General features: G+C 38.5%; 1 protein-coding gene across 1 annotated transcript; it reads right to left on the bottom strand.

Annotated features, from left to right (window-relative positions):
* Nucleotides 1–9392: 9392 nt before the first annotated feature.
* LOC134576775 (fish-egg lectin-like) lies at nt 9393–25931 on the bottom strand. Its single transcript, XM_063435480.1, has 4 exons — nt 25883–25931; nt 15672–15899; nt 14442–14775; nt 9393–9549 (listed from the first exon to the last, which is right to left on the bottom strand). Exons 1-4 carry the CDS (start codon nt 25929–25931, stop codon nt 9393–9395), a joined length of 768 nt encoding a protein of 255 aa, XP_063291550.1.
* Between the last annotated feature and the right edge of the window lie 878 nt (nt 25932–26809).

Raw genomic sequence — 26809 nt, 5'->3', positions numbered from 1 at the left:
CTGAGTTACTCTGAAAATATACACTTTTAATTTCTATCATAGCACAAAATGGCTGCCGATATAAATATCCTGACAACTTCCTCAACAGCTTTTTCTCTTTTTTGTGTATTTTTTTTGTGTATTTTAATTAGATCAGATAATTTATCATAAGAGGGATTCATTTTATTTTATTAAGAAAATACTATAAAATGCAATACACAGTTCAGATAGTGATAAGCCACTTTTTAATCTTTTCCACTTTCATTTTAATAAAAAAAAACCCTTATAACTGATTTAAATGTGCACCAATTATTGTTCCGTGATGTATCCTCTGGTTTATTATTTTCAAATATTTTTTTAATCCATTTAGCCCCTATTTCTTTGCTTTGCTGATTTTTTAATAGAAAATCATTTAATTTCCAGGTCGATCTTTTGCCTTTTCCAAATTCATCCTTCAATTCCAGATATACTATATTATGATCCGACCATGTATTATCCTTAATCCAGGTTTTACTAATTTTTCCTAATATGGAATTGTCCCCATAGAACATATCTATCTTAGAGTAGGAGAGGTGAACATGAGAAAGGTGGGTATATTCAGTATCTGTTGAATTAGTTATTCTCCATAGGTCAAAAAGATCATATTTACAAATCGTTCTATTTAATTTTTTTGCTTGTTTAATTGCTCTTTGATCTAGTTTTTTTATGTGATAGAATTTTTTTTATCTTCATACGCGTCTATTACAAAATTAAAATCTATGATCCTATAGACTGTAAGCTTGTTTGAGCAGGGCCCTTTTCAACCCTTCGTTTCTGTAAGTTTTCTTGTAATTGTCCTAATTATAGTTAAATCCCCAGTCTAATAATATTGTAAAGCGCTACGGAATCTGTTGGCGCTATATAGATCGCAATAATAATAATAATAATAATAATAGAAAGACCCATCTTAATCTCTTCTATTTTTTCCTAAATTTTCTTTAAGAAGCATACTGGTGCAGAGTTTGGAAGGTATATATTAGTTAACGTATGTATCCCCTCATTAATTCTACATATTAATATTAGCTATCGTCCCAGGGGATCTGAATATTGAAAAATAATCTCAACTTTTAAATATCATGAGAATAGTATTACCACCCCATTTTGCTTTTATCTGGATTTGAAGCACTAAATAATAAAGGAAAACGTGTACCTCCTAAAGATATTTTTGTGTCGGTTTCCAGTGGGTTTCTTGCAAGAGAGCAATGTCAATATGCTCTTTTATCAAAACGTTTTGAACTATGGATCTCTTTTCAGGAAAGCAGGCAGTGGCTTCCAGCTTTCTCCTATGGTCTCTCTCCGGGTCACGCGCATCCTATGTCATCGCTCCACCCCCCCTATCTCGGACTTAGAGAAAATGAACAAATCATCATCAAGCCAGCAGACATAGGAGGTAGCTTGGTGGTGATGGACATGACAAAGTATGTGGCTGAATGTAAACGACAGTTAGAGGACTGTGAAGTATACAAAAATTGAGGAGCGACACTCTAGGGGATATAAAGAAGACTCTGGTCCAAATACTGGACAGAGGTAAATTGAGGGGCATATTAAAACAAAAAGAATATGAATTTTTAAATGTCAAAATTCCTAGAACCCGTGTCTTTTATATCCTCCCAAAGATCCACAAGAATTTAGAAAACCATCCGGGTAGACCCATAGTGTCGGCATTATGTCAGTCTCTTACAATGTATCGAAATATATAGATTCATTCTTGCAACCAATTGTTATTAAAAGTAAATATTATCTAAAGGATACTATGGATGTACTTGAAATGGTTAAAGATTTACATGGAAGGAGGGCTACCTAATTACCTGCGATGTCACCTCCCTTTACACCTGTATTCCACACGAGAAGGGGTGTGCAGCAGTCAGGCAATTTTTAACGGATGACCTTCATTTACTTCCCCATCAAATTGATTTTTTATTAGAGTGTATCAGTTGGTCACTACATAATAATTATTTTTGGTTCAATTCATAGCACCCAGCTATGCCGACATATTTATGACCCATTGGGAGGAGACCTTAATATATGGGGATCATGGCTGGAGTGCACATATACTTACCTATCGTCGCTACATAGACAATATGTTTTTTAATATGGGAAGGTACAGAAGAGTTTTAAAGGATTTTTAAATTTTCTTAATGATAATGACTGGGGCATACAGCTGACTAATAACATTAGTCCCTTAGAAATTGATTTTTTTAGACTTAAAAATCTATGTGGAAGGAGAATCTTTAAAAACAAAAACAGTTTTTGAGAAGGTAGATGCAAATAGCTACGTCACTTATAATAGCGGGCATTATTCCCCTTGGCTCAATAATATCCCCAAAGGACAACTATTAAGATTAAGACGCAACTGAACAGAAGAAAGCACCTTTCAAACACAAGTTTAGGATCTACTGGAAAAATCTAGGGAAAAAGATTACCCAAAGGATATCCTGGAGAAGGCCTGGCATGGGGTTAGGAATATAGCACAACGAGAACTATTGAATAATAAGAATACCAATAAAAAGGATATACAGTCGCAAGAAAAAGTATGTGACCCCTTTGGAATGATATGGATTTCTGCACAAATTGGTCATAAAATGTGATCCGATCATCACCTAAGTCACAACAATAGACAATCACAGTCTGCTTAAACTAATAACACACAAAGAATGAAATGTTGCCATGTTTTTATTGAACACACCATGTAAACATTCACAGTGCAGGTGGAAAAAGTATGTGAACCCCTAGACTAATGACATCTCCAAGAGCTAATTGGAGTGAGATGTCAGCCAACTGGAGTCCAATCAATGAGATGAGATTGGAGTTGTTGGTTACAGCTGCCCTGCCCTATAAAAAACACACACCAGTTCTGGGTTTGCTTTTCACAAGAAGCATTGCCTGATGTGAATGATGCCTCGCACAAAAGAGCTCTCAGAAGACCTACGATTAAGAATTGTTGACTTGAATAAAGCTGGAAAGGGTTATAAAAGTATCTCCAAAAGCCTTGCTGTTCATCAGTCCACGGTAAGTCTATAAATGGAGAAAGTTCAGCACTGCTGCTACTCTCCCTAGGAGTGGCCGTCCTGTAAAGATGACTGCAAGAACACAGACTGCTCAATGAGGTGAAGAAGAATCCTAGAGTGTCAGCTAAAGACTTACAAAAGTCACTGGCAAATGCTAACATCCCTGTTAGCGAATCTACAATACGTAAACACTAAACAAGAATGGATTTCATGGGAGGATACCACAGAGGAAGCCACTGCTGTCCAAACAAAACATTGCTGCACGTTTACAGTTTGCACAAGAGCACCTGGATGTTCCACAGCAGTACTGGCAAAATATTCTGTGGACAGATGAGACCAAAGTTGAGTTGTTTGGAAGAAACACACAGCACTATGTGTGGCGAAAAAGAGGCACAGCACACCAACATGAAGTATGGTGGTGGGGGCATCATGGTTTGGGGCTGCTTTGCTGCATCAGGGCCTGGACGGATTGCTATCATCAAAGGAAAAATTAATTCCCAAGTGTATCAAGACATTTTGCAGGAGAACTTAAGGCCATCTGTCTACCAGCTGAAGCTCAACAGAAGATGGGTGTTGCAACAGGACAATGACTCAAAGCATAGAAGTAAATCAACAACAGAATGGCTTAAACAGAAGAAAATACGCCTTCGGAACTGGCCCAGTCAGAGTCCTGACCTCAACCCGATTGAGATGCTGTGGCATGACCTCAAGAAAGCGATTCACACCAGACATCCCAAGAATATTGCTGAACTGAAACAGTTCTGTAAAGAGGAATGGTCAGGAATTACTCCTGACCATTGTGCACGTCTGATCTGCCTACAGGAAACATTTGGTTGAAGTTATTGCTGCCAAAGGAGGTTCAACCAGTTATTAAATCCAAGGGTTCGCATACTTTTTCCACCTGCACTGTGAATGTTTACATGGTGTGTTCAATAAAAACATGGCAACATTTCATTATTTGTGTGTTATTAGTTTAAGCAGACTGTGATTGTCTATTGTTGTGACTTAGATGAGGATCAGATCACATTTTATGACCAATTTGTGCAGAAATCCATATCATTCCAAAGGGTTCACATACTTTTTCTTGCAACTGTATTAGTGTTCAACTATAATACCGAATATAGGGCTATAAGACGTACAATAAACCCATTTTGGCCTAGCCTTAAAATGGATAAGGACTTAGGTGACACATTACCCGACAAACCAGCAATCACCTTTAGGGGGGCACCGAGTTTTAAAAACTCCTTGGTAAAGAGCTATATAAAGGAAAGACGACAACGGACCACCAGTAATTGCTTTGGAGATCTTAAAAGTTTTTATCAATGCAGAACTTGCCTGGGATGCAGGAATACATATCAAACTGAAAAGACCACAACTTATAAATTCCAATCCGCGGGGGCGGAGCCTAGCTTCCTGGCTGAGCAGACGTGCCTGGACAGAGCTCCTGGAAATCTGCCGCTTTAGGGGAAAATAACCCCCCAAACCTGGCACGTCTGCCTCCTGGAGGGCCATCAGCAAGAAGGAGACACCCAGGTGAATGCATTGATACCCGACTTGCCTTTATCACCGCCCGGGGACCTGAGATACCCTCCTGAGGCCTACCGAGCTGGGGTGAGACGACCGCTCTCCCCGCTCACAGGACTGCACAGAGGAGCCTCAGCCTCCCTGTCTCCTACCTCCCCCCCCCCCCTTTGGACCAGGGGGGATATCCCGGTCTACTCTAAAGCGTCTGGAGCAAACCGCTTAGACCGAATCTTAAGCCTCAAAACCCAGCTCATGCAACTCAAGATGGCGGCTGCTGACCACAACCTGCACCACAGTCAAGGCCCCATAAGCGGGGAAACCACAGACACCCTGCAGCGCTTGGAGGAAATTTTGCACCGCTTCTGGGAGAAACTTCGGGAGCGCGAACTGAAAGCGGAGACCAAGCTACTATACCCGAAAAACAAGGGTGAGCAAGGCTGCATGCGGCGGGGACGGAAGGTGTCACCCTCGGGAACAGCGCTTGTTGCAACGACCACCTACACTCTCCATAGCCCACCCGGGCTGAAGGCCACATGGGTTCAGACCCAGAGGCATCGGTCACACCCGCGGAGGTGCCGACGCCGCAAGCGGCAACAGACCATCAGGCACCCCAGCGCTCCCACAAGTGGAGAGAACTCGGCCTCCAAGAAGAACCAAGTTAGTGGCAAAAAGATGCGGGCCTTCACACCAGCCTGGGGCTGGAGGGACACCTACATCCGAACCTATATAGCAGCGGCACGCTAAGACCCTCCGACAGACTCCATGTGTTTCCCAGCAGAGGGAGTGGGCTGACTGGGACAGATACACGCATACCATCCCATGTCTCCAGTGATCAGCTACACATACCCGTGGATACCTCACACAGACATGCGGATTCATCTCGCAGGGGCAATACCTCTTAAAGCCTCAGGTGACTTTCTTTTGAAGCTCCAGACAACAGTGCAAAGAAATGGTTGGCAAAGTCTGATATGTCTGGCCAGTCTAATAATCCCACAGACTCACACTAGTTGGACACAATCTCGTATAAGTTATTGCATATAGCAACCTAATATGTGGACTTGAGAACTACCCTAAGCTTATGATACCAGCCTGCCTTTTTATATGCCTATATATTCACATATGTCCCCTTTGTTGTTCTTGTTAACCCTCTCTGGACTACGTCCAACCAAAAAACGCACAAATCTAGTCACAGCAACAGAGCAGTGGGCCTAACATGTCACTCGCAGACACTTGACCATACCCACGCAATGCTTTAACCACACTAAGCAACATACACCCATGGGAGTCAGCTAGCTCGTATAGATACACATCTCTGTTTGCGCTCCCACAATAGACATACACCACGCACTATAACACGGTTGATTTGTAGATTCAGCTATCATACCTAAAGGGACAGAAGGGGAGGCAGGCCAGCAACTACATATACTGGTCCCAGCCCAGACATGGTCACTACGCTACGCAACCTTATTGCTTTAACCATATTCTCTTCTCTTTACCTTTAATATAAAAAATTGTGCAAGAACTTCCAAATACCCCAATAGTTTACTTTGTTGATATGTTATGTTATGCATGAGGAATGCCGTTGGGATACCTTGTGCCTGTTTGTATACCTAAAATTGCACTGCAAAAATACTAAATAAAAAAAATAAAATAAAAAAATTCCAATCCGCTAGAACCAAACGAGAGTATGACATTAGGGAACACATTACGTGTCAGAGCAATAATGTAATATATCTGTTACAATGTCCCTGCAAACTGCAATATATAGGGAGGACAACACGTCCATTATACAAGAGAATACGAGAACATGTATATAATGTACGCATGGGTGTTGTCAGTCATAGCGTCTCAGACCATTTTAAACATGCACATAATCAGGACCCTCCAGGTTTAGAATTTATAGGTATCAAAAAAGTTTTTAAAGACTAGAGAGGAGGTGATTTTATCAGAAAAATTGGGCAGGAGGAAATGAAATGGGTATTCTATATGGATACCCTAACCCCTGCCGGGCTCAACATAGATTTTGACCTTTTTAATTTTTTATATCTCTAATTTTTCTATATATATCTCCCTCTCTACCCTTTTGAGGCATTTTTGGGGGGTTTTGTGCCTTAACACTATATATCCGTTGGATTGCATACCAGTCAGTATTCTACCTAAGTTCCAGTCTAGACTTTTTAACATTTTAGACCATTTTTCCCTTCCCCATATATTTGTATTTTTTAGGATAAGTTGGTGTTTATATTTTGTTATGTTCTAAATGTTATGTTATGTTATGTTTGTTATATGTTCTAAAATATTCATTTGGAAATTAATTAATGAACAGATACAGCTTTAGGACATATTTTCTGAACATGTCTCTCCAATTATTTTTAAACTTATTTTTGGTCTATAATAGACTTTGTATACAGATAAGAGTAGAATACCAAAAAGGAGTATTAGCCTTCTAGGACTACATATGTACACTCTGATGACTAATTATCTTATTTTATTATAGTTATAAATATTATGTTGATATGATGCATTTAGACGATATGCCACGTTTTTATTTTATGCTTTGTTTTTTATTGCTCACTTTGATGCTTCAATCTGGTTTTATTTACCTTCAATGGTCTTATTATTCATAATATATGGACTTTCATGTCAGCAGTGTTTATATTAATATGATGCATGTAGACGATATGCCCCTTTCATTTTTTGCCTTTTATTGTTTACTTTGACGTTTTGATTTGTTTCTATTTACCTCCAATGAGTTTATTAATCATGATATGTGAACTTTCGTTTAGATACCGTAGATTTTTGGAAAGCATGTAAAAGACAATCACAGGAGAATTCACTCATGCTTGAGAAAGCCCCGAGAGGCATTTGGATCCTACGTCCTCGAAAGGGCTGATCCTCCCGGTGCCTGATAGTTTGGAGTCATACTTCAACCATTCCACAATTGTGAGTTCAATCTCATTTCCATCCCTCCATCCTATTAATTTACCATATTGCACTAGGTCCTTGTTTTTATGTATTTTAGATCAAGTTGCTCCTGAACAAAAGTGCAAGTATATGTTTGCTTGTTACAGTTTTTGATTCAACCACATTGTCTTTTCCACTTCTTGGTTATTCACCGGCTATATTTGTATGTTTGTAGCAATATTTTGTCTAGTTCCTGTTGCCCCAACTTATTCTGTTTATATTTATTATATTGCAAAATAAAGTATATCTTTTACCACTCGTGGCATCCGGTGGCTATATACGGGGAGGCGAAGGAGAATTACCAGCAAACAGAGGGAATGGGGGAATGGGATCCCTATTACATCCCAATACGCCCAAAAATAGAGCCTAATCTTATTGGTTCTTCACTTGTGAGTACATTAACATAAAATCTTACTTACTATTACTCATTTAAACTTACTGTATTGCACTAGGATATGGTTACTTTTATATTTCAGTAGCAGCAAACATTAGTTGATCCAGTGCACCAGAACGTGTATATATCATTAAATTCACACACTGCACCTATTGTGTGTAACTTTTTAAATATGTATCTGGAATGTTGACAGTAATATATTTATTTATACACCATGCTAGTTTTATTGATTTAAGAGTTTAAAATGGAAAATATACTGTTTTAACACTATAAGACATCCAGTTCTCCTGCATCTTAACAAAGTGGTGGTATGGTCCTCCACCATATAATGCTATCCTACTGAGCCATTTGTATAAAAGGCTCTCTACTTGTGAGTATATTTATATTCTTTTACATTACACTACCTTTTTCAACATGTATTTCACTATAAGTGCTTTTCTGTCTTCTGAGTTCCATTACAAGAATATTTGGATATAAGAAGATTCTACACATCTCGATATAAGAGAAGGGTTGCCTTTATGGACTAACACGCTTCTCATACCAGAGCTGGGTAGATTAGCTCTATATATTGTGAGTGTCTCATTTTTATTCAAAATGATTTATGGTATAAAGGGCTTTACACTATTATGCTTTAAAGGTGTACACACAAAAGTACAACTATCAATTTTTAAGATATTTGTATTTTAGAAGTGACACTGTTTATATTGCACTTTATTCACATATAAGTGCTTTAAAACAAGGGTACGGTAAATAAAGTAACAAAAAAAGAAATACTTATAGAGTGACAGTGCCACTTTAATTCTTTGAAAGGGCTGTTTTTATGCACGCTAACGTACTTGGTAAATAGGATAAACGTATGATTGAAATCTCCATTTTGCTAACATAGCTAATTATAATCTTTATACTCCAGTTTATCCCAAGAATAATGTCAGTTCTGGTGGAACTATTTTGCAAACGCGTTGGCAACCAGTGTAATACTAATAAACGTAAAATGTATAAAGTTACAAGCTACTGTCACATTTCCATAGTCTGATCTTTTATTAAATATAAACATAAAGGATACCGTACTCTCACAGCTTGACAAAGTCCTCTGGGAAGGTTGAAAGTTGCACATTCAGTTTTTTAATAAATCTACCGCTTTGAAGAAACCTTGAGTGCCTGGACCTACTTTTATTAAATACGGTCATTTGGTAGACCTTGGCCTGGTCAGACTTTATCTCATTATGCATTCTGTTGTTATCTACATAAAAAAAATCCCACTCAACGAGCTTGGTTTTGGTAATGCTATTATTTTAATTTATTTGAAAAGCACAGGTAGTTTTAGCACTTGCCGATAAATTTGATAGTGCTATAGCAGAGATAAAATATTTTTTACATTTTTCAGACACATTGAAGCACATTGATTTCAGGTTTTCTCACAGAATTGTCTTCCTCTAAGATCATTGTAGTTTAAAGCTGGTTCATCAGTCGATGGTCACGCAAATTTAGCAGGATGAATTCTCGACTTTACATTTGAATATATCTCCTTGTGTGTTAATCAGCCATAGCAATCCTTCATCATATGAGAGGTGCTTAAAAGGACCATATTTATCCACCAGAGACCACTCGGTCCCAATTGGGTTTAAACTAGAGATTCCTTCTCTGTAGGAAAAAAAAAAAAGGTAAAATTACATTAATTATATTTAGATTTATAAAGCCATATACAGTACCAAGGTTGCATGTGCTGCTCAGCTGAAGACTACAAGTCATTCCCTGTGCCCAACATACAATATAAAAAATAAATTATTGTAGGAAGTAGACATGGCCAGTTGAGTGAATGGTAAGACATAGACAAGAGATATATTAAAAAAGGAAACAATAACTAATGCAATATATCTACTTAATCTGCAAGTTTTAAATACAGAATAGTATATACGCTACATTCATGAATTATTGTTTATTTCTGGATGATAGCTCTTTATTTTGCTTCAAAACTTTGTCACAATAAAAATGAATCAATACTTTAATAATATATCAGTAAATAATATGAATGTATCTGAATGCAGTAACACATAGAAACTAGTGAACATCTGACACCTAGTTAAGATTATCATCTGCATTCTATTGGCGGAGAAAGGGTTTATTCTGATTACTAAATAGCAATTGCTCCTTTGAATTCCATAGGACAATTTATTTTCAATAAGCAGTGTAAATCCTTAGTTTAGTAAGTCAATCAAGCTCTATTTGTGTGGAACAATGGCTGAAATGTAGTGATGGGCTTAAAACAATACTCCGCTTTGCGTCGTGACCGCATTACCACATTGGGTGTGCATTAGTTTTCTTATATTTCAACAGCCTGTCGTCAATTATTCCTTACTTATAAAATATAAAACTGTATTTTTATGTGTGTGCTGTTCCTTTTTCTGTGTTATGACATGAACAAATGTCAAGGCAAAAGCTAATCCCACAGTTCTAGAGTTTTGTACTATACAAAACACTGGAACTATTAAAAAATGTATGTAATGATATGATGCTCAGTCCAAGCTAGAGCCAATAGCCAAGTAAAGGAGTACAGATAGTAGAATAGTCAATTGTAGCCAAGATCAAAACCAGATAGACATTAAGAGATGTATAACGCCCTATTGGAAACCACAATAGAACAACATCAGGGTATAGACCTAACAACATTGAATTAGGTAACCACGCCGGCTTTAACGTACTGAAGATATAGATATTAACTGTGCATGATGTCATGTCGGTGCTTACATGGTGCATCATAAAACAAGAGACTCCAGAAACACCATGCAGTCCTCCCCAGGCTGTGTTTTAGAAATCAAGAGACAAGGAACCCTGACAGTCAATTCGTTCTTCTGAAGAGGTTGAGACTTCTGAGGAAGTGCGCTGTGGACACAAACCTCATAAGCATCTTTTTCTCTGTTTCCTGCTCTGTGCACTGGCTATACCACTATGCTGTAATGATAATTTTATTATTAGATGAAATAAATGTTAAAGCGATGACCTCATTTCCAGTGCCAGGACTCCTGTGCTGAAGCCATAGAAGATGTCAGCATGCCTGCTGATGCCTTCCATAATCCAATAATTCTCAAAGAGCACCGGACCACTGCACCCAGACCACTTTATTCAGACTTACTTTAGTGGTCCTTTAACTGTATTTACTCTATATTGGCATTATACTTGAATGCAGATATTCTATTTTATTCTGTGCCATTTTAGAATGTTGCACTGCTAGTAATGCCATCAGGTTCCTTGCAGGTTCCTTGCAAATATTTTTAAGCAGGTTTTTTGACTATTTTATATATAGTATCTATTTTTACCACACCTACTGTAAAACTTTTTATTTTTATTTCTACAATTTCAGACCTTGTATGACATTTTGATAGGTAAAGGACGAGATTTACTGTCTTAAGCTTTTGATTCACTTATTTTAAATAAATGTTGTACTAATATTTTTCAAACAAAAAATGTTTGGTAGTGAAGGGGTTAAAAATTGCTATTAAGGGGCAGAGCCTGACCTTGCACCAGACCAGATGTGTAGTGTGCTAGCTCCTGCATATTTGGCCGTTTTGGGGGTGCTCAACCCGGCCAGTCAGCGATTATTATAGACAAAAATGTACTACCACTACTAGGGATACCTGAATAAGCAATGGAAGTCTGTTTGTCACTGGTTTTGCAAGGGGCAAACTACCCTGTTCCCCTGGCTTATGGAGAAGCCTGATTGCCAGCCTCCTTCCCCATGATTATGGCCCTGATGTGTATGGCCCTTTAAAAACACTATTTTGACTTATTGGTGTTTAAAAGACTGTTCTGGCCCTTTAAATGAAACTGGCTGCTTTGTCCCTCCTCAACCTCTCATCAGCCCATGCTAAACTTTAACCCCATGGCGATTTTATTCTGTTCGTGGGATCTGAGCGCTGTTCGGATATACTGAGCGCTCAGATCCAAGCTATCTGGGGAATCTAAATGTGTGATCTTGTGTTCTATGTATAGTCCTATTTCTAAATTGATTTCCAGACAATGGTTTGTATTGGCCCTAACTATATTTGTATACAGCAATCATATCTCCTCTGAGGCACCGTTTTTCCAAACGAAAGAGATTAAAATTGAAAAAAAATTAAATTTAACCTTTCTTCATAACTAAAATGCTCCATTCCCTTTTTGTCATTTTTTAACCTGCCTTTTCACTTTTTCTAGTGTCACAATATCCTACCTTAGAACATGTGCCCAAAATTGCACAGTCTATCAAGGTGTGGTCTTACCAGTGATCTATAAAGAGGCAAAATTATATTTTCATCCTGAGAATGAACGCCTCTATTTATACATCAAAACATCAATAAGAATTATGTTTCCCTAACCTTTACCCCCAATTATGGGAAGGAGCAAATAGATTTTTTAGATCTTCAATTTACATAGAAATGAATCAAATCAAAACAAAAACATATTTTAAACCTACTGATACTAATAGTTATATTGCGAAAAACAGCAGCCCCCATCCACGTTGGTTAACCTCAGTACCCAAGTTTCATTTTACTCAAATTCTACAAGGAATGTTTTTTACTTCTCAAAATAGTCACTGTGTTTACGAGTTTCAAACTGGAGAAAATTGTAAAATTAAAAACCATATTAATTGCTTCACTACCCATGTTGTGAACCTCTTAAATTGTCAGTGGAGTGCACAATATATCGGCAAAATGGGACTTAGATTAAAAGTCAATTTATTAGAGGATCTAAGAAATTTAAGACTAAAATCCAATAAACATTTAGTATCTTTACAATGTAAAGATTGTCGAAACTTTTTAAAGGCTTTTTAAAGAGGAGGTGATATCATAATGAACCTAAGAAGGAGAGAAGGGCACTGGAACCATAGATTACAAACCATTATATATATGGGTTATGTATTGATTTTGACATGGTTTGCTTTTTATAATTTATCATATTTTTTTTTTCATGACTTTTCACTCATTTAGTTATGTATTCTCTCTCTCTCTCTCTCTCTCTATATATATATATATATATATACACACACATTTTTTTTATTCATACCTTTTTACTAATTCATATTTTTTCACAAATGTTTAATCTATTTTTCAATATATCTGTTTTACACAGTAGCCTTTGTGTATGTATCCTTGACAATTTAGTTTATTATCAAATTCAGAATTTAATTCTCTTTTTTGAGTAGTTATTTTTTAATTAAGACAAATATATGTATTATATGCTACCCCTTAGTACACTAAGAGACGTTGTAAACGCAAACGTCTTAACTAGTTCCAGGTTCATAGAGCGCATGACAACAGATGTCTTAGTCCGTGCAGTGCATGATGCCAGACACCTCACCAATGGAAACTGAAACAATGAATAAGGCATAGAAGAAGCAGAACAGAAGGAACTGATCAATTCACATTGGCTGAATAACGGAGGATGTCATTGCACCCAATACTATTGGCCAAATAGGACTTTTTAAGGGCGCGAAGTTTGAAAAAGAAAATATCTCAATTTTCCCCTGGAAAGGTCAGTGCAGATGAAAAGTGTTGTGGAGCTGAAGCACTTAGTTTGATTTTAAGATTTTTTATTGTTTTATATTGTTTTTATATATTCCTTAAAGGACCACTATAGTGCCAGGAAAACATACTCGTTTTCCTGGCACTATAGTGCCCTGAGGGTGCCCCCACCCTCAGGGACCCCCTCCCGCCGGGCTCTGGAAAGGGGAAAAGGGGTAAAACTTACCTTTTTCCAGCGCTGGGCGGGGAGCTCTCTGCTTCCGATCCTCCTCTGTTCCACCACGTCGGCTGAATGCGCACGCGCGGCAAGAGCTGCGCGCGCATTCAGCTGGTCGCATAGGAAAGCATTTACAATGCTTTCCTATGGACGCTTGCGTGCTCTCACTGTGATTTTCACAGTGAGAATCACGCAAGCGCCTCTAGCGGCTGTCAGTGAGACAGCCACTAGAGGATTTGGGGGAAGGCTTAACCCATTAATAAACATAGCAGTTTCTCTGAAACTGCTATGCTTATAAAGAAATGGGTTAACCCTAGCTGGACCTGGCACCCAGACCACTTCATTAAGCTGAAGTGGTCTGGGTGCCTAGAGTGGTCCTTTAAGGTTGATGTATATTCTGATTATCAACATCATCCGAGGAGTCCGTGCGGTTGTCTACTTATACCATGTAAATTGTGTCAAGTACATTGTATTCATATCTCTGTATGTGCTTATTATATTAAAGCCTATCTGTTTTTATTCATTACACACTATGTTGCATTTTATTCTTCTTTGAGTGACTTAGCAATCCAAGAAAACCTGGATCTGATGTCTAATGCCTACATTGTGGGACATATGTTCAAAATAATTTAGCTCTGTAAGTGCAATCTGAAGATTTAATTTATTAGGTAATGATCCAATACTACTCTATGATTTGTATGCTTTTTGTCTGTGGATTTCCTTTTTGTTTTTGATTAACCTGTATGTACCTGGGAACATAGTTCAGTAACTGCCATGCAGTTATAATTTCTATATATTTCCTACATGAGAAGATTTACCTTTTGTATATGTTGCCAATGGTGTTGATTCCGTACACTGATCCATCTATGCCAACTTCCACCATAACCATGACCCCTTCCACCTGTTTCCATGTACTGCCTTTGCAATCAGTTGGACTCACATTCTGACGGTAAAATATAGCATTTGCACTGTTCACACCCCAGCAACCATAGCGACCACAGCTGTAATAATTCAAGCTTCCATCTAACTGGACGAAAGGGAGAGACGTCCCCGTGGAAGTAGTGGAATCCTGGTTCAGGCAAAAAACTTTTCCATCGTTGTTCACACCTCCCAGGTATTTGTTACCCCCTGCATCCATCTGTTTAAGGAGTCCTATAAGAAACCAACATTTACTACAAGAAAACAGCAGACGATAACATACAATTAAAGCATATCTAACATGCATACTACACTAAATGTGATATAAAAGGCAATCTAATTATTAATGGCGTGACATAGATATATTAATAATTGTCAATTTATAACACATGAATAAACTGGCAAACATTTAAAGATCTTCAACATTTTATCAAGGCTTGCTAAAAGCCCTTATTTGAGTAGATTCATTGCTGGAAGGTGACAAATAAAACTGCTGATTTGGGAATTTGTATGTGCCGAATATGCATTTTGGTATCGTTTCAACAGAATAAGAACTCTGTGAAGATTGACCCTGTGCTGGAATAAAGATTAGTTTTAGAGAAATATTATTGTTTTATTTAAAGAACAAAGAGAAGGGCCCCTGAATCTGAACACTAAAGTGAACACTCTAGCATTTAAAATGAATATATGTAATTTTAACATTACCTTTAAAAGGCCTTATACATTGACACTACTGATGTATTATCAGAAATGATACAAAAAAACAGAAATAAAAAAACAAGCATTTCTAAGCTGGGCTTTAGAGGATAGAGCCCCTGATGTAGACTAGAGCCTCAGATCCCCTCAGGATAGTGCCTAGAGCAGATAAGCAGGACTGCACTATATTGTTGAAGAGCTGATCGTTAAATAATATGATACAACTACTTCCCTCCACCACACTGAATTCTGCAGAGCTATGAGAGTTGGCCTCTGATCTCACTCTGCAAGCAGCAGACCATGGCTGTTTTTGAAGCAGGAGGTTCAACACTGACTTGCATTACACACCTCCTGGAAAACTGTGTCTTTCTGCCCATCTTTTTCAACACACAACTTTTTTTTTATTTTGTTTTTAAGATACTGGTTCCACTTACCTGATACTTGCACCCAGTCGCCATTCTGAAACTTGTAGATATTAAACTGTCTGTTTGCTCCCCAAATACCGGCTGGACCAACACTCACATGTATCAGTTTTCCTGGAACCTGTACCCAGTTATTCACACTGAAACGGAATATGTCATCGTTATCGTTGACCCCATAAACCTGTCCGGCTCCAGCATCCAACTGCCTCAGTTTCCCAGGTACCAGTGTACATTGGAAGCCTGGGTGTAAACAGAAAGAGCAGTGGGTGTATACAATATGCAGAACAAGAAGCAGATAAATGATATAAACATGAGAAAGTATATGACTGTTAGAATTATAGTGAGCTAGACTGGATTTGTAGTATGGTCAAAAGGGTGCTAAAACATCAATCCAATTGTCCCCCAAAACAAGGACAGAAGGTGCCTGTAGCAAGTGTGTTAAAAAATGATAAGCTTAGAGTCATGTCTACAAATGCTCGTAGTTTAGGGAATATGATCCATGAACTTGTGGCAATAATGGCAACTGATAGTGTAGATTTAGTTGCTGTTACTGAGACATGGTATAATGAGAAAAATGACTGGGACATAGCAATACCAGGGTACTCTTTATATAGAAAAGACAGGGAAGGCAAGAAAGGGGGGGGGATGACCCTGTATGTGAATGATAAAATCTAGCCTAATACAAGTTAGTGAGGTGAACATAGAGTCCGTTTGGGTTACGTTAGAATTTGGTAATCACACAGTAACTCGTGTAGGTGTGATTTATAGGCCCCCAGGACAAATTGAAGAGTTAGATAATCTACTGGTTGAGGAAATAGCTAAAATTACAATGAAGGGGGTAGTTATCATCATGGGTGACTTTAATCTTCCTGATGTGAATTGGAAAACAAAAATAGCTACTTGTGCCAGGAGAACACATATTCTAAACTCCCTACTGGGATTGTCTCTAAAACAAGTCGTTGAGGAGCCAACTCGTAAAGAGGCCATACTAGATTTAGTGTTAACAAATGGAGATTTGGTATCAGATATTACTGTAGGTGAAAGTTTAGGATCCAGTGATCATCAGTCAGTGTGGTTTAATATAAGAACAGTGACTGAGTCACACCACACAAAAACAAAAGTTTTAGACTTTAGAAAAACAGACTTTTCTAAAATTAGAATATGTGTAAAGGAGTCATTATCAGACTGGAGCAATTTAAATGGAGTCCAAAAGAAATGGGATTATTTAAAAGTTGCACTACTGAAGGCAACAGAAAATTGCATTAGGCTTGTCAGTAAAAGCAAAAAATTCAAGAAACCACTGTGGTACTCCGCAGATGTGGCCAAAATAGTAAAAAACAAAAAGTTAGCATTTAGTAATTATAAAAAAAAAAACAGAGTGAGGAAGACAGAATGACCTATAAGATTAGGCAGAAAGAGGCTAAGCAAGTTATAAGAGCTTCCAAATCACACACAGAAGAGAAAATAGCACAGTCAGTAAAACAGGGGGACAAAACTTTTTTTAGATACATAAATGAGAAAAGAAAAGTAAAACAAGGATTAGTTAGATTAAAAACAAAAGAAGGAAGGTATGTAGATGAGGATAAAGGTCTAGCTGACTGCCTCAATGAATATTTTTGTTCGGTATTTACATATGAAAATGAAGGAAAGGGACCTCAGTTAAGAAAAAGGATAAATGAGTCATTTATTACACGTGAATTTACAGAGGAAGAGGTTCTATTTCAACTGTCAAAAGTAAAGACAAATAAGTCAATGGGACCTGATGGAATACACCCAAAGCTATTAAAAGAGCTCAGTGGTGTACTAGCAAAACCATTAACAGATTTATTTAACCAATCATTGTTAACAGGAGTAGTCCCAGAAGATTGGAAGTTAGCAAATGTTGTGCCCATTCACAAGAAAGGTAATTGGGAGGAGTCGGGCAACTATAGGCCAGTAAGCCTTACTTCAGTAGTGGGGAAAGTGATGGAAACCATGTTAAAGGATAGGATTGTTGAACATCTAAAAACACATGGTTTTCAAGATCAGAGACAACATGGGTTTACTTCAGGGAGATCATGCCAAACTAATCTTATTGACTTTTTGATTGGGTAACTAAAATTATAGATCAGGGTGGTGCAGTAGACATTGCTTACCTAGATTTCAGTAAGGCTTTTGACACTGTTGCACATAGAAGGTGCATATTGTTGAATGGGTAAGGCAGTGGCTGAGTGACAAGCAACAGAGGGTTGTAGTCAATGGAGTATATTCGAAGCTTGGGCTTGTCACCAGTGGGGTACCTCAGGGATCTGTACTTGGACCCATTCTCTTTAATATTTTTATTAGTGATATTGCAGAAGGTCTTGATGGTAAGGTGCGTCTTTTTGCGGATGATACTAAGATATGTAACAGGGTTGATGTTCCAGGAGGGATAAACCAAATGGCAAATGATTTAGGTAAACTATGAAAATAATCAGAGTTGTGACAACTGACATTTAATGTGGATAAGTGCAAGATAATGCATCTTGGACATGAAAACCCAAGGGCAGAGTACAGAATATTTGATAGACTCCTAACCTCAACATCTGAGGAAAGGGATTTAGGGGTAAATATTTCTGATGACTTAGAAGGCAGACAATGTAATAGAGCAGCAGGAAATGCTAGCAGAATGCTTGGTTGTATAGGGAGAGGTATTATCAGTAGAAAGAGGGAAGTGCTCATGCCATTGTACAGAACACTGGTGAGACCTCACTTGGAGTACTGTACACAGTACTGGAGACCATATCTTCAGAAGGATATTGATACCTTAGAGAGAGTTCAAAGAAGGGCTACTAAACTGGTTCATGGATTGCAGGATAAAACTTACCAGGAAAGGTTAAAGGATCTTAACATGTATAGCTTGGAGGAAAGACGAGACAGGGGGGATATGATAGAAACATTTAAATACATAAAGGGAATCAACACAGTAAAGGAGGAGACTATATTTAAAAGAAGAAAAACTACCACAGGACATAGTCTTAAATTAGAGGGGCAAAGGTTTAAAAATAATACCAGGAAGTATTACTTTACTGAGAGGGTAGTGGATGCATGGAATAGCCTTCCATCTGAAGTGGTAGAGGTTAACACAGTAAAGGAGTTTAAGCATGCGTGGGATAGGCATAAGGCTATCCTAACTATAAGATAAGGCCAGGGACTAATGAAAGTATTTAGAAAACTGGGCAGACTAGATGGACCGAATGGTTCTTATCTGCCATCACATTCTATGTTTCTATGTTTCTATGTGATGATAATTGTAAATAAAATTGAAAAGTATGTATGTAAAATGTATTTCTAACATTACAGTTTCTTCCTGCACATTTGGTTATCTACGCTCCCCTTTAGAAGTAAAATAGTGAAAATGTAGTCATCTTTTAGTCCTTGCTGTGCCAGATTAATTTTGTGTTATTAGAGGAAGGGTGCAGGGACAGGATATTTAACCAAAACTAGTACCCTGATTGATAATTTTGTGGAGAAGGGACACTCAGAGAATCTACTCAATTCGGGTTAGAAAAGGTAGCAGATATGGAAAGAGGCTCTTTGTTGATAAAAAAAAAATTAATGTAGCCAATTCTCAAAAAACATATGAATACGCATTTAATATTCCTAAGGCGTTTCATATTAACAACATTTTGAATAAACAAGATTTTTTTTAGTTGAGGTACTTGGACCTATTTAACCCACCTGTCCTACACTGATTTTTTTAACAGCAATATTGGAAAGCGCTGCAGTGTGTACAGGATTGATAGGGGCTGTAGTGGGTATAGCGTGCAATTGGGCTATTATCGGTGCTGGTGGTAACAGGGTGGAGGGAATGGGTGGAGGGAAGCACAGGGACAGTAGTTGGTGCAGGGGGGATAGGTGAAATGCATCACTACACAATTTTTTTTAACCCCTTAGAGATGGCAGGCAAGCAATACCATCCTTAGGGAGACGGTCATATATGCCGCAGGGCGTCATAGTTTTCACCATCCTGCCCCCTCTGGCAAGTTTAGTTCTTTAGGGCCATGTGATCGCAATGACATCACAATCTCATGTTAGGATGGGCTGTTCAGGGCACTGCCATCAGGCAGTCCCTCAAACACTGAATATATTGTGAAAAAGTTATAATAAAATATATATATATGTATAATGTAATTAAAGCATTGTATTAATATATTTGTGGCAGAGCTGCTGCCTGTCCGCAAATTGCCCTCTGTCATATTGTGTGTGTTTCCCCATCCATTCCTATATTGTGCCCGCTCCCCGTCCGGGAGTGTTTCCACGAAGGGAATTCATTCACCTAACGAAAAGGGACCTCCCCGATACCTCATTTGGAATATTAGGTTAGAACATTCACCCCTCTCAACATAGGTGTCAAACCGCAAAGGGAAACAATTAATGAGTGCTCCCCTGGGTGGCTGCTATTCGTAAAGATGAATGCCAGCCAGGGGAGCATTCGTGGATTGTTTCCCGGCTCGTTCGTCTCCCGAACAATAACCTCCCCAGTGCCCCATTGGAACGTTCAACCCTCGCAACATAGGTGTCAAACCGCAAAGGGAAACAATTAATGAATGATTCATATCCTGAAAGGAGACGCTTCCCTTGTAGGTTTTCACACAGGGACATCATGAGCGAAGCATGGTCGAGGATAGTACAGCTGTGAGGGTCCCTGAGATTGGTGTGGACACTTCTGGGCACTGGTGAGTTTGTCAGTGCATGTAGGGACAAAGAGACCAGAGGCTCCTGGGAAGAAGAACCCCTGGTGGCCAGTGTGGGAAACCTTGTGTTTTCAGTGGCAGTCTCTGGCAACAAAGGGAATCAAGTCCCTTCCTGCACTAGAGTGCCAGAGAGGGAGGATCTTGGCATGTGACCTTGTATGTCTGTGTGGGAAAACACTTGCATGGGGTTATGCATAAAAGCTGTGTGTGGCCATTAAAGCATTGTTGTCCCTCCAGGACTGTCGTCTAGTTACCGGGGGGAATGAGTCTCTTTATATCCTAAAACGGCAGCCCGGCAATGAGGCAGAGCAGCAGAAGCCATCAGGCAGGGGTCGAGGCACTCAGTAAATATAAAAAAAAAGTTTAAATGTAAAAATAATTAAATAAATAATAATAATAAAAATTAACCCCTACCCTCCCTCCCTTCCCATGTACTTACCGATCACCGCAGTTCCCCCGCCGGCGAACGATCTTCTTCTTAGGGAGACTGTCAGGGCTCAGCCCAAACAATCTCTCCTCTGCAATTTAGGACCCTCAGGGGCCATGTGAACGCTCTAAAGGATCGTCACATGGCCACAATAGGTGTCCACAGTGCTGTAAAAAATATTAAAAAAATAAATAAATATATATATGTAATTTTATTCTAACTGTATTTTGATATTAATATATATATATCAGCACTCTCAAAATACACTTAGAATGAAATTATATGTATATATAAATAAATATATAAAAATAATATGAAATATATATATATATATGTCCATATACATAATTACATAAATAATTTCATAAATATACACGTAGAGTTCAAATATTTAAATATGTATACATATTTAAATTCTATGTGCATATTTATGTAATATTTTATTAATTGCAATTTGGGGGACCGGCCTGACCACCCACTCGGTAGACTTTGCTGAACACAAATATTAGTGTTTCAAAATAGTAAAACACGTCACAGCGATGATATTGTCAGTGAAAGTGAATTTCTTTTGCATTTTTCACACTCAAACTGAACTTTCACTGATGATATCATTGTTGTGATACGTTTTACTGTTTTGAAACACTAATATTTGTGTTCAGCAAAGTCTCCCGAGTATAACAGTAACCCCCCATGTACAGGTTTTATAGTGTTTTGGAAAGTTACAGGGTCAAATATAAGGCCATTTTTTCACATAGAAATTTGCCAGATTGGTTATGTTGCTTTTGAGAGCGTATGGTGGCCCAGGAATGAGAATTACCCCAATGATTGCATACCATTTGCAAAAGAAGACAACGCAAAGTATTCCAAATGGCCACTTAGTCACAAACACTGGCCAAAGTTAGTGTTCATAATTGTTTTGTGCATTTTTAACACATAACCAAATATAAATGCTAACTTTGGCCAGTGTTTGTGACTAAGTGGCTACTAAAAAAGACTGGACATATCCCATATTGAATACCCTGAGTTGCCTACTTTTCAAAAATATAAGGTTTGATGGGGGTAAATTACATTGTCCGGCTTCAAAAATGTCCCAAATAGGACATGGGTACATGATGACCAGTTGTGAAAATTTCAAGTTGGAAAACTGGAATGCGCACCCTCCAAATAAGTATTTTATCCCCCAGAGAACCCAACACACCTATATATGGGTGGCATCACTGTACTCAGGAGATGTTGCTGAACACATATTGGGGTGTTCTTTGGAAGTAACGTTAAAGTTCTCAGTACACGTATTCTTATATATAATGGGGTAGAGGCAGAATATCTACCTACACCGTTTCAATAAAAATACATGATAGGTAAACCGTGCAGCAATAACTCCCACTGTAGTTCCTTTAGTGCAATAGTCAAAACCAGAAAAAATGTGCAACTGGTATTTAAAGTGCACACCGAGGTGCAACATTTATATGTTACATTTATGCGCAACATTTATATGCTTAATATTGGTATTATAACCTTATATTCTGCTCCTGATGATAGAAATATACTTTCTAGCCTGTGTTAGGGCTTCTTTAACTTATACCATTGATTAGAACGAGTTTATGTTTACCCGTTTCCTAGCAACTGGACGTGATGACGTCACATGCCGGGACGCAACCTCTGGCGTCATTGCGCATGTCTGACGTCATCACGCACGTCCCGACGAACCAGGAAGTGATTGGAGCCTCTAGAGTGGTGGATGGATGCTGGAACTTGCTAAACAGCTGATTTTGAAATGTGGATGGAGGCATTTGAATTTATGTAAGCACTTTATGTATATATATGGGATTGTATTCATGCTTTAGTTAAGGACATTAGCATGGACAAAGGGCCACAGCCCGAAACATTTCCAACTTGCATGTTGTCCTTCAAATAAATATGGTAGCACCTGGGTGTGCACTTTAACCCCTTAAGGACAAATGACATGTGTGACATGTCATGATTCCCTTTTATTCCAGAGGTTTGGCCCTTAAGGGGTTAAATCACTTTAAATTAAGTTCAGCATTTCTCCAATTTTACATGTATTCTTAAATTGCTATGTGTGTCTAAAAAATCACCAATTATGTATTTTTTTTAATTTGTCATAGATTGGTGGTAAAATGATTGCATGAAAAGAGTCAAAATACCCCAAGTTTAATACCTTAGGTTGTACATATAATATATCCATGTGCAGGGTTATTCAGGGATTCCTGACAGATATCAGTGTTACAATGTAACCTGCGTTCATTTTGAAAAAAAAATGGTTTGGAAAAAGCAAAGTGCTACTGGCACAGGTCCCCCATTCCCCCATGGTGGGGAACACAAATACATAAAATGGGGGAACATAGTGCCCCCCGCAACCGCACCCATGACCCTCGGGTGGGGCTGTTAATATAAATGGACATCAAATGGTAAGTATGAAATGTTATTTTACAGGGTTAGTTAATTGCCCCCCCTCACTATTATTAGGGTGAGGGGGTTAGGTAGGGTATATTTTATTAGGGGGGTAGTGGCTAGAGGCTTGGGGAAGCCTAGTCACTTTATTATTTGTGGTCCCTAGCCGCCGCTCATGGATGGGGACCTTGGGGGGACATTAGGCACCCCCTGTCATTTATTTATTTAGGGTCCCTACCCGCCAATCATGGGTGGGGAATTGGGGGAGACATTAGGTCCCCCCATTATTTATTTATTTAGGGTCCCCACCCACCGCTCATTGGTGAGGACCAGGGGGGACATTAGGTCCCCCGTTTATATTAATAGCCCCCACCCGCAGGTCACTGGTGGGGGCACGGGGGGTACTATGTCCCACCTATTTTAGTTATTTGTGTTCCCCAACACTTATTGCACTAGCGACTGGGCAGCAATACCTGCCCAGTCACTAGTAGTTTTAAATGACACCGAGCAGCCACTGTTTAGGTGACATGCTCCTATTCGTGGCATGCGCCTACTCGTGGTCATAGTGACCCCCATACTGATTTATTTTTAGTTTTATGAGTTTTATTCATAGTTATTTACTACAAGGAGGGAGCTGGTAGCACTGCATGTTTTTTTTTTTTTTTTTGTGCATGCTCAGTGCTGTTTTCGTCCTAATGGATGAAAACAAATTATTTTTTAATGAATTTCATTCGAAAACGAATGGTTTGCAGAGGAAATTCGGGATTGATAAATTAAATTTTTATTTATTACGAAATCATTTGTACGAAACTAAAATGTTACTGGTGCACATGTCCACCTGTTAATTTCAAAATCACCATTAAATCTGGACATGGGGGTACTTTTGTACTCGTGACACATAGATGAACATAAATATGAGTGTTTTAGAGCAGTATATGCAGATGATATCATTGGTAAGAAGTCTATGTTTGTGAAAAATGCAAAACGCAAAAAGCAAAAAGGAACTCTAAATTTGGCCAGGGTCTGTGACTAACAGGATACTAAATAAATACTGGACTGTGGAAAACGCTGGTTTGCCCACATTAACACAGGGTATGCCATGATGGTGGTAATTTTCATTCTTGGGCTACATAGGCCCTGCAAACCAAACCTGGCACATTTTAATGTGTACAAACTGAAAAGGGGAAAGTGCTATATTTGACCCTGTAACTTTCCAAAACACCTTAGAACGTGTACATGAAGGGTACATTGAGATACATTGCTGAATACAAATATAAGTGTTTTATTGCAGTGAAAGCTAACAGTATTACGACATTTACAGTTAAAATGCTGTGCAAAAATAAAATTTCTTAATTTATCAAACATTTTTACGTTTTTATTTATATTAAATTATGTTTCATATCTAAATATTTGATGTGAAAAAAGAGCCATGTTTTTACTGAACAAAATGATATATAATAAATGTGGGTGCACATAATATGAAAGGTAAATTATGGTTGAACAGACATTTAGTCAAATTGCCGATTTTGTTTACATTTAGTTTTGAACAGAATTTGTACATTTGCCTCTGTCCTTAAATCGTTTGTAAACTTACTATAAACTTGGTCAGATTTCACTGTCGGACACACTTTTGTACTAGATGAGTTTTTTCAGCCTAGCCTCCCACCCCTCCCTTCCAAACACACTCATCTCGCTCCGTTTCAGACCAGTGCCCAAGTAAAAGAAACAGGACATCATTGTGAAGCAGCATCATTGTGAAGAGTAACCGGACACAGGAGCCTGTACTGCATGAATCACACTGATCAGACTCCTATCTCCCCCTGTCAGGATGTTGCAAGGCAAAGGGATCTTCGAACTGCACATGTGTAAATGTGTAAGTCATGCCTGATGCACGTATTCAGCATTCCTGAGGATAGGACAAATCAGTGTGCCCATATAGTGGGTGTGAAAAGTATAAATAATATTTACCTGCTTTTTTTAGTCTGCAGAGTTAGGCAACTGTCTCATTCACAGCTAAAGCTATTGAATGAGAGTTGTCTCAGAGTAGTGCATGTTCGTTTCATAAAAATTTGATGTTTTACATAAAGTTTATTCCCTTCTGCCTTCTCCCTTTCCCTTACCGTGGCCAGGGAGAGGGGAATCCTTGGTGCTCCGATCAGTCGGTGTAGATGTCATTTGCTATTTCCTCTGGTGCAGTCAACACTTGCTGTTTTCTCTGACTGACACCACATAATGTTTAATGTTTCAGAGGGTTGTCATGGTAGCCCATGGCAACACTTTGATATAATTGTGGAACACCCAGGATTTTGAGGGAGATCTTTGCTCTGCCCACTGGCTGGGGAGTGACACAGCTCCCTCTTTGTGCCGGCAGTGGGCCTATTTTTCGGATATAGACCTGGAGCAGCACCTGAGCTCAATCAGGCCATATCGTAAGACAGCCCTGTTGGCACAGACTAAAAGTCTATGTTGGAGAAAACATGAGGACTTGCAAAAAATGCAGGCTTTTGCCAGCTTTATTTTCATATTTCCCACAAGAAAAAAAATGCAGAAAAGAAATCATACATGGAGAGCTCCCTTACTAACCTGTTAAGACATATTTGTTTTTAAGAGTTTTCCTTTATATTATACATTATAATATTGATTGAAATAATAATGCTAAATTTTGTTACCTGCAGCGATACCCAAGAACATCAAGATCAGGCAGATGTAGACTTTCATCTTGTCAGTAGGATGAGTTAGCTAATAAGTAAAGCTAGTCGAAAAGTACACAATTTATATAGCTGCTGGCTGGCACTCCTCCCTTAACAAAGCCTATGTCACCGAGTCTGATTGACAGGTACTCCAACAGCTTAACCCCTTCACTGTCATGTGGCTGGCAAAAAAACCATCATCTCCAGATTCCAATTATTGTCAGTGTCCTGGAAAGTCTAGAATGCACACTATTTAATTAAAATTTACCAATAATGAAGTTAAAGATAAGAAAACCGTGTTGTAGATAAATAACATTACTGATTATGTAATATAGACATTTTTCTATATGCTATTATCCTCTCTCATGCTTACCTAAAAAGAGAGTAACCAAGAGAGTTCTGCTGGCTCAGATGTCCATGTCAAGATATGCATCAGATCCTAGGGAAGCAGGGAAATCTGTGGTCTCCTGGAACAAACCATTCATGGAGAAGAAGTGAGACCTTTTTGGTTTCTACTATAACAGTAGACCAAATACGAGGGGCTACATGGGGACTATAGATGGATAAAATATGGTCATCTACACTAACACCAAAACAACTGGTTACACAATGTTTGATCATAGTCAAAAGGGAACTATTGTCAAACTATCATACATTAGGAGGAAGAGACTCCCATATATAGATATATATAGTTGCCAACCTACATCTGTGCCCCAAGATGACATAAAAGCAGATATAACACAGATGATAGAAAACCTCAAGACTACCTGTGATCACAGGAACACTGCCACCAGACAGTATGCAAGCAGCTGTTATTGAGGCACTATCTACAATTCCAAATAAAAACACACAAAATGAATCCCTGCACTCAGATTTCCACTACTCCTGGGCAACAGCAATGGCGTC

This window comes from Pelobates fuscus, chromosome 11 (genome assembly GCF_036172605.1).
Source record: "Pelobates fuscus isolate aPelFus1 chromosome 11, aPelFus1.pri, whole genome shotgun sequence".
In the NCBI taxonomy this organism is placed as follows: Eukaryota; Metazoa; Chordata; class Amphibia; order Anura; family Pelobatidae; genus Pelobates; species Pelobates fuscus.
This window is presented reverse-complemented; position numbering and strand designations above follow the sequence as displayed.